Source organism: Salvia splendens, chromosome 18 (genome assembly GCF_004379255.2).
Source record: "Salvia splendens isolate huo1 chromosome 18, SspV2, whole genome shotgun sequence".
NCBI lineage: Eukaryota > Viridiplantae > Streptophyta > Magnoliopsida > Lamiales > Lamiaceae > Salvia > Salvia splendens.
The window spans coordinates 15,396,549-15,412,908 of record NC_056049.1 but is presented as its reverse complement, the minus strand read 5'-3'; the positions used below and the strand labels follow the sequence as shown (position 1 = coordinate 15,412,908).

Sequence of the window (16,360 nt, the reverse complement as noted above, 5' to 3'; positions counted from 1 at the left end):
TTATGTGCTTTCACTTTTATTTTCCATTTCATATTCACTCTCTATCTAAAAATTCCCAAAATCACCCTCTCTCTATCTAAAAAACACTCTCTCTCGCAATTTCCGTTTTTTTACTAACCCTAATTAGAGTATTTTTCTTCCGAGTTCTTGAGAAATTGTCCAGATCCCGACTATGGCCAACGCAGCAAACACAGGAAACTCTTCCACATCCGCTGATTCTGGTGCGGCCTCGTTCGTGGCAGATTTAATGGAGAAATTTGGCTGCCCAGAAGAGGCAATGAAGGCCTTCGCCATGTTTACGGCGATGATGGGGCAGACTAGGACACCCGCTGCAACAACCTCTGTACCACCGCCCGTCCTTTCCGAAGTTTCAGCGACTCCAGGCGACATTATACCTGCGATTACAGAATCGACCACCGCTGCAGTTGAGCAAGACGCCCTGAATGATGAAGGAGCAAGGGGTGAGGCAGATCTGACGGCTAGGTTGGAACAGTTGACGGTCGACGACCAGAGGTTAGCATCTGTGTTTGAGGGGGAAACCCCTGTTATTTTTGTTAGAGTTTCTGCGGGGGAAACCCCTGCTGGTGTAGAGGTTGTTAAGGGGGAAGCCCCGGGTATTTCTGATGCTACTGTTGGTACGGGGAAAACCCCTAATTTGTCTGTTACTGGTACTGAAGAGGGGGCAACCCCTAGTGTTGATGTAGAGGGGGAAACCCCAGTTGGAGAGTTGGAGGGGGCGACCCCTGGTATTCTTGAAGAGTTTGCTGGGGAAGAAACCCTAGAAAGTGTCGAGGGCGGCGATGCCCTAACCTCAACTGAGGACGTTGCTAAGGGGAGCACCCCTGTGAAAACTGTGGGCCGCGAAGCCCAGGAGACACATGGACCGGTTGGGGTGGAAACCCCCATTTATATCGAGGGGACAACCCCCCAATTTGTCTGGGGATGCAGAAACCCCCATTACTGAAAACATACTGGAACTCGTTGAGGACGGGGCGAATTTGATTGTGGATTTGACCAATGCCCCGGAGGAGACAGTTTCACCGGTAAATACCAGAGAAGCCCGAAGACAAGCTCGCCGGAGCTTATTAGATGGAATTGATGACTCCGTCCAGCAGACAGAACAAGGAGCGCTGGGTCCAGAGACCGCAGCAGCAGAGCAGGACAACTATCCTAGACCCAGTGATGGGGAGAGTGACAAGGAGGCACGCCGCCAAGCGGTTGAGAGAAAAAGGAAGAGAAAGCAGGCCGCTCCTTCCTTGACCAAGAAACCAAAGGGCAAATCTGTTGAAGCCTCTCTTCCTCCACTCGCTAAGGTCCCTTATGCTGCTAAGTCCGACAACCCTACTCGACCTACGAATCCGAAGAGGAACCTGAGGAGGAGCTCAATTTCGAACCCACTGAAATCTGGTTGACCAAGGAGTTGCTTGATGCAATGAGAAAGTTTGATGACCCCAAACGTGCAGCAACTTATAAAGAAAAGAGTACCCAAGGTAAATATGCAAAGTCGGGAAAATGATATGATCCCGAGAAATTGAGGGAAATAGCTTCCGACGGTGAATTCTGGGAGTACATAGATGCCATCGGTTTCGACTGGTTACTTAACATAGCTCTTTTGAAGTTCCAACGGTGTTAGCTCAAGAGTTCTTCTCGACCTTCCGCCTGAAGTCAACTACCGATCTGGATGCTGATTCTATCACGTTCCGCCTCTTCAACGAGGAGCAGGAAATGAGCATCCGGGAGTGGTCGCTCCGCATGGGACTGTTTACACGCACGGAGGATGATGAGGGCCTATGGCATGATAGGATGGTTGGCCCGCCCAAGTTTACCCCGGGATTCAAACCACAAGCAGCTTCGGAGTTCATAACCCACCCAAAGGTGGGTCAGTTTAAAACGTGTTGTTCGAAAGCCTCTCACATAGAAAACCGGATCCTGCGATTCGCTCAGACCTTCATCAGTTACAATCTGATGGGAACGGCAAATGCTGCCTTGACTACGGCAGATCTCTACTTCACTTGGTGCATGGCAAAGGGAGTCAGAGTACACATGGGCTACTGGTTAGCCTAGGCATGCCATCAGATGACCGCCAACCCTTCCAGACACATGTATACATGCCATCTCCTAGGGGCCTATCTTCAACGCAACATAATACTAAAGATCGCCAAATCTTGCCGTGATGTGGAGATGTGCTTGCCACCAGAAGTTTTTAATGTCGATTATTTTTTCAACAAGGGGCTTTTATACATGCATGGGAAGGAGGTGTGCTTTTATGAAGTCGGTAGGTCTGAAGCCCAGGTCAAGCAGGAATCGGAAGTCTTCGAGGTAGCGCCCAGTGTTGAGGTTGAAGAGGTAAGGAAAGAAGTGAAAGGAGTGAGGACAGAGGTGGAGAAGATGAGGGCAGAAGTCAGGGAAGTCAGGGAGGAGATTGTGGCCCTTCGGGGTAGTGTGACAAAGGTAGTGGAACGATCGACAGCCCACTGTGATCGGATGGCGGAAGCCGTTGAACTGATGATGATGATGACTAAGTGGATGAAGGAGCACTTTTTCGTTCCCCAGGCGGATCCACCTACTGGACCCAGCTCGTTGTCCACCCAGCCTGGTCAAGGAAGTGTGCCTCCCCAGTTTCCTCCGCCTGCATCAAGACCCCTGCTTGCTCCATCTACCTCAAAGCCAATAAGTCTGAAGAGAACAATCCCCAGACCAAGTGAGGAAGTGAAAAACGTGCCGGACTCACCGGCAAGGAAAAAAACGAAAGTGACCAGACCGTACGTGCCGCCCCAGTCTGGCTCCCGCGGGGCCAGACTCCGAATTGATTCCCCCCCAAGACCAAGTAACTTTTCAATTTTTATTTTTTTTTTGTTTTCTTCTTTCTTTTTAGTTATGTGTTCTGTGCTCAGCATGCTTTAACTTGTTTATATGTGTTGTGCCTTCACACACTTAGCCCAATGTTTGGTCTAAGTGTGAGAAGAGGTTGTTTTGTTTTCAAGCATGTTTTGCTTAAGTGTGTTGTACCTTCTCCCACTTAGCCCGATGTTCGGTCTAAGTGTGAGAAGTTTGTGTTTTTTTTTGTGCTTATTGGCTGTTTATTTTGTCTTGGTTTGTACTGTTTTCCTTCCTTGTTTCCCCCCTTCACTAGGATAGCTTGGGGATAAGCCGGAGTGAAGTGGGAGGGGGATGGAGTAAGTGCAGTTTCTTTTGTTTTTTTTTTGTTTGTCTAGGTTTTTGTGTTTGTGTATTGCATGGGCTAGTGATATAATAAGGAAAGATCCCCTTAGTGAGAGCAATTGAAGATAGGATGCATGTCAACTTTGATGCCTTTTTCCTTAATAAGCTGAATGCGGCCTGAATGAAGTAAGGACGATAGAAGATGCCTTAGATAACCTAGTTGTGCAGCCCTACTATAAGAGCGAGTTATAAGCCTAAACACTTTGAGCTGACTTGTAAAAAAAATGGGCAGCCACTTGATGCTTAGGGAGTAGAGTATAAAGGGAAGAATGGGTTTTGGAGGTATAAGCTGGACGAAGTCCAGAAATGGAGGTATAAGCTGGACGAAGTCCAGAGAAAAAAATCAATAGTAAGAAGGGAAATATTCCTTAAAGGCAGGAAGCAATAGTAACCTGACCCAGGAAATTAATAGAGAAAAGGAGTAGTAAGAAGGAGAAACTCTCATAACCCGGCGCATCAGTGGTGTAACTTTAATTTTAGAACGCTTCGATCCTAACTTCCCTAGTGAGGAATGAGTGATTGAGCGAACCTAACAGCTGGGAAATCGATAGGCTATCTTGACGAGCTGACAGACCGTTTAAGCAGAAGAGGGAAAGGGGAGGATTTGAAGATTGTAGACGATCAGATAGAACTTAAGCTTGTGGGGACAATCGCCTAAAAGTTAAAACTGGTTCATGCTTATGTGTTTTGTTTTCCTTTGTGTTTGTTCCCTTTTTGTGAGTCTGTAGTAATTCTAGATCTAGGAGTCTGTACTTTGTTCGTGTCTTGTTTGTAGAGTCGTTCATAGGAACCGTGCATTGAAATTCACCTTATTCTTTTTCTTGTCTTTCATACTTGAGGACAAGCATGGTTTAAGTGTGAGCAATTTGATAAGGCTAATTTCATGCATAGGTCTTTGGAATAAATTCATGAAATTACGGGGTCTAACACACGTCTTAAGCCAGTGTGTAGAAGAATTTTGCCAGGTCCAGGAAAGAGAGAGGACAATCACATGGTCCAAGGAAACTGGCGAAAAAGTGAGCATTGTGGAGGAAATTGCAAGACGGAGGAAATCTCGGAGCTGAAGGGTAGAATGGAGATTTCTACGAAGGCTTCTAGAAGATTATGTCCGCGCCTATATAAGGAAGGAAGCATGCATTCTAGAGGGACCTTCTCGGAGGAGGCCTCGTTACGGATTGTAGCTAGGAGCTCGCATTTCTCTTACACACTTAGGTTCTTTTTGGGAAATTCGGGGGTTCACTTCTGGGTTCACTTCCTGTTTACAGTAGTTTCATTTGGGTGTAACACCTTCCTGTCGAGGGCGAAGAAACAATTTCTAATTTATTTCTCGTTATTTTGTGGATTTCACCGAGCTTCGCTGTTCGAAGCTCGGCACTCTGTTTACCCTTCATTCTGTGGGTTTATGCAAGCTATTTTCCATAATGTTGATGGTGTTTGTTTCTGCTTCAGTTACTGTGTTTTTTCTGGAGTTCGTGCTAGTACTTGTTTTGGATGCTTTTCGCATTTGCTCACTGAATCTGTGTAGAATTGTTTGAATTGGTTGTTGATCGGAGTAGATCTTTAGAATCGGAAGTTGTGGGGATGATTCTAGTTGTTGTAGGACTCGGATCGCTTGGATCCAGAGTGGATTAAGCATCCGACGAGAGATCTGAACAGAGTTGGTTTAATTTGATGCCTAGCCTTCGTGTTTTTATTTCGCTCCGTCTAGTTTATGTAGATCTGTGTTATTTCTGGTTTGTTGCAAGTTTCCGACGACCAAACTTTTATATTCTGTTCGAATCAGGGTATGTGCAATGTTTCCTTCATCTTCGCGTCTGATTCAGCTAGAGAAATGCATGTCGTTGTTAGTTAAATTCCCAGTTCGTTATTTGCAGCTTTTCTGCCGTACCTGCTATTTCTGGAATGATGGTCCCCACTGTTATTCGTTTTCTGTCTAGCTAAATTAGGTAGTCGTTTACACGGTCTAGGAAGTGAATTTAATATCTAGCAGTCATGAGGACGTTTAATCTCAGCATGTTTACTGTTTTCTAGGTCTAGTGTTACATTTCTTGCCTAGGTCTAGTTGTAGTTATACCTCAACCCAGTTTGCGTGGCAGCAGCCGCCTTTGTCAAGAGTCTCTAAATGCTTTCTTGCGTGTCCGTCTTCGTGGGATCGACCCCTGCTTCTCTATACTAATCCATAGTATTCGGGTTGAGGGATCTTTGAAGGGGAGTTTTGTGTGTACAACGACAGAGTATTCCGTGTTCCATTGAATTCCTAGACCAAGTGATCTAGTGGGTTCATAGGACTTGGTATCGCATTTTCACACACATACACACATCACCCTCTCTCCCTTCACTTACCCTGCTTCATGTGTGCATAAACCATGCACCCAAAAGTCCTCAATCTTGAATAATCCCCAGGTGAGCCATACCATTTCATGTCTGGAGTTTCAGAGTCAATAGCTGAGGATGGGCATTTGTTGATCAAAACGGCTGCTGTAGAAGCTGTGTCTGCCTAGAAAGTCTTAGGCATCCCAGAAGTGAAGAGCATGCACCTCACCCTTTCCAATACTGTCCTATTTGCCCTCTCAGCAACTCCATTTTGTTGAGGGTTGTTAGGAACAGTTCTATGCCTCTTTATACCTCTTTGTTTGCAATGTTGATCAAACTCATGTGATAGAAACTCCAAACCATTATCTGTTCTAAGGCATTTCAGAGTTTTTCCTTTCTCCAATTCTACTGCTTTGCACCATTCTTTAAATTTAGAGAAAGCCTCTTACTTTTCCTTCGTAATGAATATCCAAAGATTTCTAGAGAAATCATCTATTATGGACAGAAAATACCTTCCTCCACCTGTGCCAAGAGTCTGTGATGGTCCCCAAATGTCTGAGTGTGCATAATCCAATGGAGCTTGTGAGCTGTGCTTTGCTGTTTTGAAACTTAGCTTCTTGCTTTTGGACAATATACATTGCTCACAGATGCTAAAATCCACGGTAGTAACTGACTGATCACTTTGAATCAGTCCCTTTTTTTATCAAATCCTTAATTCCAGCTTCACCTACATGCCCCATTCTTCTGTGCCATGTAGCTTAAGTCAGTCTTCTGTACTATATTAGCTTCTGCACATATAATCTTTGCTCTCAGATAGTAGAGGTTGTTCCTTCTAACTGCCTCCATCACAACTTTACCATCTTTGCGCACATGCATTACACCACAAGCTGAACTGAAAACCATCCCTTTCCTCTCAAGAGTACCCAAGGATATCATATTTCTCTTGATCTTTGGGATATACCTTACGTAAGACAGTGTCTTGACAAATCCATCATGCATACACAACTTTATGCTTCTAATTCCCTTTATTTCACATGTACGATTGTCCCCTAAATGCACTGTTCCATCTGCATCTTTTAATTCAGAAAACCATGCCTTATTGGAGGTGATGTGGAAGCTGCATCCTGAGTCCATCACCCAAGAACCTAAGATTTGTACATCTGAAACATTTAGGATATGCCCTTCTTCAACCATCTCTGTAATATCAGCTGTATCAACAGATTTCTCATTCTCTGCCTGCTTTCTTGTCCAAGCATAACAGTTTTTCTTTAAATGCCCGGGCTTCTTGCACCAATAGCAAGACCTGGTTTCTTTATGATCTGACTCCTTTTGAGGCTGAGATTTCCCTTTATCAAATGAAGCCTTCTTATTCTTAGAAGGTTTCCTTCCTGCTGCCTTAATATTCAAGCTTTCAGCTGCTGGATCAGTTGTCTTTCCAGATGATTTCTGGAATTCCTTGAGTGTAGAGTGCACTTCTTCATAGGTAATCTTGGAGTCTCTGCCAAGGAGTATGACCTCTTTAAACTGCTCATAACACTTTGGCAGGGAGTTGAGAAGCATGAGTGCCTTATCTTCATCCTTGAGTTGCTCATCGATATTCTCTAAATCATCAATACCCTTCCCAAACTCATCAAGTTGCTCCAGCACACTTCTTGATTCTGTAATCTTGAAGGTGAACAATCTTTGTTTGAGGTGTAGACAATTGGCAAGTGACTTGGTCATGTAAAGAGACTCAAGTTTTGCCTAAATCCCAGCAGCTGTCTCATCCTTTGAGACTTCTCTCGAAACGATAATCATTTAGGCTCAGGATCAAAGTGTTGTATGCCTTGTACTGGAGGTCCTGCCTCTTCGGATCAGCCTTATCCCTGCTAATCAAGATCTCCCACAAGCCTTGTTGCATCAACATCACTTTCATCTTCAGTCTCCACAAACCAAAATCATTCTTCCCCGTAAATTTCTTCACATCTATCTTTTCCGTAGCCATCACGCCAATCAACAATCAAAACGACTCTTCCCACAGACGGCGCCAATTTGTTAGAATCGACGGAGGGAATCCGGCCAAAACAACAACTAAAAACAGAGAATTGAACGCAAAATAGAAGAACATATGGAATTACGTGGTTCGGTCCTAAGACCTACATCCAAGGAGAAGCTATCAACCAATTTATTCAATACTCAAACATAATCGAAGTATCTCGCTACAATCGCTCAAGAATCGAACAAGAATCACTCAAGAAATCAAACGTTCAAACTCGAGAGCTCACCTTACAACTTTGATTCCCTCACACAGAAAATGACTCTCTCTTTTTGATCTCTCTCTATTCCAGCTGAATCAGCCTATATATGAGTTGTTAGATCTCACCGATCATCCAACAAGATCGAGCTCGAAAACTGCTTCGGTTGCAACTTGCAAAATAACAATAGCCGTTAGAGAGTTGACTTTTGATTCTCCCTTTTGCTATTTCCCCTTTTGCTATTTAGTCCCTCAGCTTCCAAATTATTTAATATGCATCCACATATCACAAAGTGTGCGCACATAGAAAGAACACTTTCAACAGCTCTCATCAGAGACCTATTATCATTTATGGAACATTCTAACTAAGGCTCCTAATGTGGGATGGACTAAAATGAAAAACCATGACTCCTAAAGTGGGACGGAGGAAGTAGTTAATAATAGTATTTTTTTTTGTAAAATATTAGATTTCTAGCTCAATTAACTATATAATAAAACAAATAATAATTTGATATATGATATATCAATACTAATTGAGTTTATGATTATTAAGAATTTACCATTTTGATTTGAATTCTTTACCTTCCAAAATTTTAATTTCTTTAAATTCTTAACTATGGAACATTGTCAAACCTTGATAAAAAAATACATATTCTTGACTCATCTATTTAATTTTTTAAAGCTTTTAAAGCTGTATTAATATTTTATCTTTTTCATTATAAAACATGAGTATTATAGTTTTTAGCTCAATTCACAATATCATGGAAACAAATTAAAATTGATTTTAAAATGATTTATTTAAAAAAAATAATTTCTATAAATCTTTAAATATTGCAACACCTATTCTTGGTGTTTTTTTTAATCGTAATTCTATGCATCAAGCGCATCTTACTAACAATAGTTAGTTAAAATAAAAAATATTATATGTAACAAAAGCACAAAAAAAAATAATAATAACACAAAGAAATGCTTCATCACAATTACTATATTATTTTATTATGCAATTCAAATTTCAATAGCAAAATTGTTTCATTTTTTATATTTAGTTAGTATATTAAGACAGTGATTTTATTGTTACACCATTTGATAAAATGTTTTAGAAAATTTAACCAAAAAATAATCTATGAAAAATAACATAAAAAATAAAGAAAAAACTAAATATTAAAGTGTATAATGATTAAATAAAAATTTATTCGAAGAAACATATCATGCTATATTAAACTATCAAAATATTTTATAATTAAATATAAAAATTTGGTTGCGTAGTGTATTAGTAATTATAACAATTTTATTTAAAAACTAATAGCTTTATAAAAGTAATGTCCTTAACTAAAATCATGAATACAATAACATAATAAGCATGTTTTAATTTATCATAAGTCTAAAATATATCTTTTCAAAATAACATAAGAGTATATTAGTGAGTATTTAAATTAAATTTATGGCAAAATGACATAGGGGCATTTGGCCTTCCGCATCGCGTCTCGATGATGTCTCTATCTCGTCTCGAAGAGACGAGACGACATCGAGACAGCGATGCAGCCATCCATCTCGGTCTCGTCTCGGCGGGCGTCTCGGCCAGGAGGGTGGGTTGGCGAGACGTCCCGTCACGCGCCAGCGCCACGAGGCGAGCCCAGGCGCTAGGCGTGACGCCCACTCGCCTGCCCGCGAGTGGGCGTCGTCATACTGACGCAATAATTTTTTTTAAAAAAAATTTGATTTTAATAAAAAAAATATTTAAAAAATTAAAAAACGGTAATATTATCGTTCAACGGTAATTTTTATTTCTTTTTTTATTCTATAAATAGTCTTCTTTCATTCTCATTATACACACAAACACACATTTATTCTTCTCAATTCATCTCTCTTTTCTCTCAAATTTTCATCTCACCTCTCCAATTTTCATCTCAAAATATCCGGCGACGGAAACTCTGGCGGCTCTGGCGGCTATGACTTGAACACGTTTGGCGACTGGGGGGCATGTACAATGTCTTGGGTGCTTCCGGTTCCGGTTCGTCGACATCGACGGTGTACCAACCACCCTATTATGATGTGAATGCATACTCTCGTCCCTCCACCTACAGGTGGCTTGAGTGCACCGCCACCGCCTTCGGGGGATGATTCGCCGGCGGAGTAGTTTTTAAGTGTGTAATTTTTAATTTCTAGTATTTTAAATTATGTCTTTTTTATTTATTTTTTTAGATTTTAATTATGCGGGTTTTTTTAATTATGTGTTTTTTTTGTTCTTTTAGGTTTTTAAATTGTAATTTTATTTTATTTAATGAAGTGTGCTTTTATTAATTGAATTTGTTGGAAATAAAAATAAAAAATGAAATTGAATGAATAGTTAAGGGATTAGATGGTTAAGAGATGGAGAGATGCAAGTGCTGTCTCTTTATTAAGAGATGGGGTGAAAAGTACAGTGTGGCCCATGAATAGTGAAGAGATGAGACGGTTAAGAGATATGCGAATGACCTTATGGCATAGAGACATTATGTCTCTAAATCATTACCCGATTAATTCAGTTTATGTTATTTTATTAACATTTGTATGCACTTTATGTCTTTCGCTTAACTCAATTCATATAATTATATCTACCTATACTTCTTTAAATGATTAATTCAGTTTATGTTATTTTATTAACATTTTTATGCACTTTATGTCTTTCGCTGAACTCAATTCATATATCTACCTATACTTCTTTAAAGGAATTCAATACTGACGTTTTGCTCCACCGACACAAGGCAACTCTCTAACGCCTAAGAAAACCAACACCACCACAAAAACAATGAGCAAAAATCAAAAGACGAAGACTAGAAAATTGGTGGGAATATGATTTTCTATATCTGAAAAAATTAAAAAATAATTACACGATTTAAAAGTGCAGAAAAAAAATTCTCACAGACGCACTGAAATTGAGTGTGAAGATATAAGGGAAGCTGTGTTGAAAAATAAAACCATTCTCTCTCTCGTCATTCTCTCACTCTCTCTCTAAAACCACCAAACCCCTCTTCTTCATCAAACAACCTCCGTTTCACACCATCTCACATCAAGCCTAGCTTTGTGTACAAAATTACGTTATATATATATCGTATGTATACAAGTACATGGTGTATTGCTTCAGTATATATAATTATACAGTGTATATAATTTAGTCAGTGAGAGAGAGAGAGAGTGTGTACATGGATAGGTATAGCGCAACGCAGTCAATGGAGCCGAGGTCGGTGGATCCGGCGGCGGAATGGACGAGGCCGGGGGGCGAAATCGGGCTAGAAGGCGAGTTACATGTGAATTTCGTTTGAATTTCGCTTCAATTTGAGTGGAATTTACTCACTTTAGCTCCGAGTTTGGATAATGCTGATTGATTTGAGGTTTGTTTTTGTTAATGCAGAGCCTATGTGGCGATTAGGCCTCGGCGACGGGTCCAAATCTTACCCTGAGAGGCCCGATGAGCCCGATTGTATCTATTACTTGAGAACTGGAATCTGTGGCTATGGCAATCGCTGCCGGTTCAATCATCCACGCGACCGTAGTGCGGTAAAAGCCCTCAATTGTTAGCCTTGGAGTTGGATTTTAACCTTTTTTTGATGCACGACTGGTTTGATCATGTTGTTATAGAGGGGAATTCAGTGGCTTGTTGTTCATTTATTCTTAGATATCGACGAGGATATGTGATTTCTTGTTCCTTTTTTGGGGGTTGGTTGGTTTAGTGGTTTGATGCAATGGAAACAGAATCTTTGGAAGAAATTTGATGATCACATCAAATGAACAGCCATGTATTCAGCTGCATTCGTGGTTATAGAAACTAGGGCCGAGTGGAATCTTGCCATTTTGATTAAATTCGCAGAGGAAATTGTTTATGATGTTTGGTGATAATATCACTTTGTAAACATGCATCAACTAAGATTGTTGTTTTCATGACTCTAGGTAATGGGTGATTTAAGGGCTACTGGAGGTGAGTATCCGGAACGCCATGGTGAACCTGTCTGTCAGGTATACAATTGCATATAATCTTGACTCTGCCTTGATGAATCTGTGCACATTTATGCTCAGCAGTACAATGTGCTTAGCATCTAATTTTCGTGTATTATTTTCTCATTACATTAATAGTTAGTACTTACTTGATTTTGTGGAAAGTGGAAAATGGATTTAGTAACTACAGCCCAATCATAATTTCACCTGCTTCTTGGCTTATGGAAAAAGGCAAGTTTTTGGTGGTTGTCCATTTTGTCGTGTATGTCTCATGTGGTTTGTGGAACTTGTTGATTTCTGAATGATGTAAAGTTCATTTAGTCTATGTATCACGTACTCCGTATTAACTAAATCTTGCAGCTTCTGTCTGTTTAATTATGTTGAGCTCTAGTGTACAGGATCGCATCTTGTTGAAAGTACCACATGTGCATTTGCTAGATCTTGCTCCTAATGTGATTCACCTTTTTCCTAGTTCTCGATGAAATGTTTTTAGTTTAGCGGTGATCGATGGTTCTGGGGCTGCTTATTGTCAGATATTGCTTGCTGGAGTCTATTCTAAAATAATAATAATAATAATAATAATCATCATATAATGACACAGCATGCTAACTCTCAGAAGCATCAAACTCTATTCTTCATGACATTACAGCTACTGTATGATGAATCTTATACCCACCATTTTAAGCAAAAAAACAAATCATCTAATTGTTTCTCAGAACTCTCATTGTTATCACCAATTATTGCTAATTTGTATAATTCTTGATCTTTAAACTTTATGCTATCTATTGAGGTCATGATTGTAGTACTACATGCGGACGGGAATGTGTAAATTTGGTGCCTCTTGCAAGTATCACCACCCAAAGCATGGAGCTGGATCTTCCTCTCCACTCACACTCAATTTTTATGGTTATCCATTGCGACAGGTCTCTGTTCAATAACTTCAATGCTTGTTTATGCTGTTTACTGTATTCTTTTTATAGTTCACTTAAACGTCTGTCTCGAATCACTCAGTTGTCTCATAGGGTGTTCTTCGTTGCAGGGAGAAAAGGAATGCTCATATTATATAAAAACAGGGCAATGCAAGTTTGGTGTAACATGTAAATTTCATCACCCACAGCCAGCTGGGATACAGATACCCACCCCTAGTGCTGGGCCCGGGCCTTTGGCTGGTCCAGCAATTATGCCTACACCTACACTGTATCCAACTTTGCAGTCTCCTTCAGTTCAATCTTCTCAACAATACGGGGTTCTTCATGGAAACTGGCCTGTTCCTAGGCCAACCATGCTTCCAGGATCATATGTTCCTGGAAGTTATGCTCCTATGCTCCTCACGCCTGGCGGTGTTCCAGTTCCTGGCTGGAATCCATATTCGGTACGTCCCTTTGACTTCTGTTTTACAGATTCTTGTAGATATGTCATGGTCTTTTACTAAATTGTAGATATAAATGATATAGGCACAAGTTAGCCCTGGCGCCCTGCAAAGTACTCAACCTACCGTCGGTACAGGCCCAGTTTATGGGATACCACGGTTACCTCCTTCAACAACTACATACATGGGGGCACATCTTTCCGGTACTTCTTTGGCTGGTCCCTCCAGCAGCAGCCAGAAGGAACATACTTTTCCTGACAGGCCCGGTCAACCAGAATGCCAGTATTATTTGCGGACTGGGGATTGTAAATTTGGCGTGACGTGTAAATATCATCATCCACCAGAGTGGAGTACACAAAAATCATTTGTTCTACTCAGTCCCATGGGCCTTCCAATGCGCCCTGTAAGTGTTTGATCCTCCTCACATCTCAGAATTGATTATAGCATATGCTTATAGAATAATAAGACCAGCCATTTGCTTACAACGTGTTGTTATCAATTCTACGAATACTACATTCTGTTGTGTCCTTGTATTAATGTTTCTCTAAATTTATTTGGTTTGTTCTTAGGGCGCACCCCTTTGCTCCCACTATGCTCAAAATGGAGTATGCAAATTTGGGCCCTCGTGCAAATTTGATCACCCAATGAGAGCTTTGAGTTACAGTACATCTGCATCTTCTCTGACTGATATGCCAGTAGCGCCTTACCCTGTTGGATCTACTAATGCGACTTTGGCCCCATCATCATCATCTTCCTTGGACTTGAGGCCTGAACTTCTCTCGGGTTTCAGCAAAGATGCCTCATCAAATTTGTCATCCGCGAACAGCTCAAGCGCTTCAATTGGCTCAACATTCTCTAGAAGCGGGGCGATTCCTGAATTTGGCATTCATCATTCTGAGCAGGGCATTGCCTCTTCAGTTGGTGGTAGTAGCTCTAACCAAGAAGGCGAAGCTAAAATCTCAAGTTGAACGAAACTGAATATGTTTTATCCCGATAATACTGTTCAAGTATCTTCAATAAAACAGATGGTTCGGTTTTGGATAACCACCAAACTTGCCTTCCCTCTAGGTAATTCTTGTCATTGCTCAAATTTGGAGCATGATGTATCTTTTCATGCTGCTTTCTCGGGAACTCGTTTCCCAGAGAATACTTGATACCCCCGTTCCCCACCGGATTCTGTTGTACTCACACCTCTTTGCCATTCCATTATTAGGAGGAACCATACCAATTTGGGATGAATAATAATGTGAGGGTGATCTTGCTACCCCCCTTTTTTTGTCTGGGGCTTTTTGGTGGAAGAATTTGATATTTATCAGATTAATTACAGGGAAAATTTGTATACTTGCCTTTATTTTGTAAGACCTGTAGTTTTGATAAACTCAGGACACTTTAATAATTATTATTCACAACTAATAAATATTGAAGAAGTTGTTTCTTTAATTCATTTTTTTAATGTTGTTTAGTATTACATACCAAATAGTTTTCATTTTGTCGACAGCACTTTGCTAGTGACAACAATGCCTGAGAGACTGCCGCTTAGGATGGAATGTAAGAAGGGGAAATAGGAAGGACATATTCAAGGATTGATTATACACTTTAAAGATATCCAATAATAATTCTTATAACAAAAACTGATCATAAAGACTCGAGCAAGATGTTCACACAAGACAATAGTTCTATCATCAGAATTTCAAAAGAAGTGGTACTAATAGCTAAACTTGCTTAATAGCTTGTCTGAAGTTTACTGATTTTTATTTATGATATTGTAGCCTTAGTGAGCTTTGTTCAATTCTGCACCTAACGTTTCTTAGTACTTTTTTGGCAAATATGATTTAGTTGTTTTGTGGTGCATTGAGGAATCAGAAGAGACTTAGTGCATCAGCAGCAGTAGCACGGAATTCCCGGCGGAATTCCCAAAAACACCTCCTGCCACGTCATACGGACTTTCCACTGCACTGTCACGTCATAAGGACTTCCCACTGCACAGTGGCGGACATCCCGAAGGACTTCCCACAATTAAAAAAACCACAAATTCACAAATTAAACAATTTCTGTAATTAAACAATTTACGGAATTAAAATTTCGACACAAATAGGGAAAAAATTCCATTAAATAATAAAAAAAAAGAAAAGTACATTTCACCAAATTAAAAAAAACATTTCAATAATTAAAAACTACATCAACGACGACCCCTCCGCTGCCATACTTCTTCAATAATATCGTTCTGGAGCCGAACATGGGCTTGTCTTTGGCATGTCGGCAAATGCACGGACTCGATCGACATCGTCATGGGGTATCCCCATGCGTACATTGCTAGTGGCCACTCCGTGGCTTGGACCCGCAGCACCAGCATCATCATTGTTCCAATCAGTCAGTGCTGGATCTCCATCTTCGACAATCATGCTGTGCATGATAATACATGCATACATGATGTCGGCGATGCTGTCAACATACCACAGCCGTGTTGGACCCTTCACTGCCGCCCATCGAGCCTGGAGCACACCAAAATGCCCGCTCCACATCTTTGCTCGCTGCCTCCTGGTGACCCGCAAAATATATCTTCTTTTCATCTGCTGGGCATCTGATCGTCTTCACAAAGACGGGCCACATAGGGTATATCCCATCCGCCAAATAATAGCCCATATTGTGCTGGTTGCCGTTGGCGACGAAGTTGACGGTCGGACCAACGCCCATGCACTGCTCGTTGAAAAGGGGCGACTACTGAAGGACGTTGATGTCGTTGTTAGACCCGACTACTCCAAAATACGAATGTCAAATCCTCAACCGGTAGTCAGCTACCGCTTCAAGGATCATCGTGGGATTCTTGGCCTTGAAACCAGTAATGTACATCCCTTTCCAGGCAGCGGAGCAGTTCTTCCATTCCCAGTGCATACAATCTATGCTGCCTAACATCCCCGGAAACCCGTGTTGATTCCCGTGCATACCCAGCAGAGCCTGACAATCTTCGGAGGTAGGCCTCCGAAGAAACCTATCCCCGAATATCTCCCTAACGCCCTGACAAAAATACTTCAGACAATCGAGGGCAGTCGTCTCGCCGATATGGAAGTACTCGTCGAACATGTCAGCCGCGCCTCCGTATGCCAGCTGCCTGATTGCGACAGTGCACTTCTGAATCGGCGTGTGGCCGGGTTTACCAGCCGCATACTCCCGCACCCTGAAATACCCGCATCGACGCTCCAAAGCACCCACGGTATGCAGAAAGAGCGGACGATGCATCCTAATCCGTCGCC

The 16,360-nt window shown here is 41.3% G+C and overlaps 1 protein-coding gene across 1 annotated transcript; it reads left to right on the top strand.

Annotated features, from left to right (window-relative positions):
• The first annotated feature begins 10,701 nt into the window (after positions 1-10,701).
• On the top strand, positions 10,702-14,549 carry LOC121777428 (zinc finger CCCH domain-containing protein 58-like). Its single transcript, XM_042174682.1, has 7 exons — positions 10,702-11,044; positions 11,160-11,305; positions 11,696-11,761; positions 12,544-12,663; positions 12,780-13,112; positions 13,195-13,512; positions 13,679-14,549. Exons 1-7 carry the CDS (start codon positions 10,951-10,953, stop codon positions 14,075-14,077), a joined length of 1,476 nt encoding a protein of 491 aa, XP_042030616.1. The 5' UTR covers positions 10,702-10,950; the 3' UTR covers positions 14,078-14,549.
• The last annotated feature ends 1,811 nt before the right edge of the window (positions 14,550-16,360 follow it).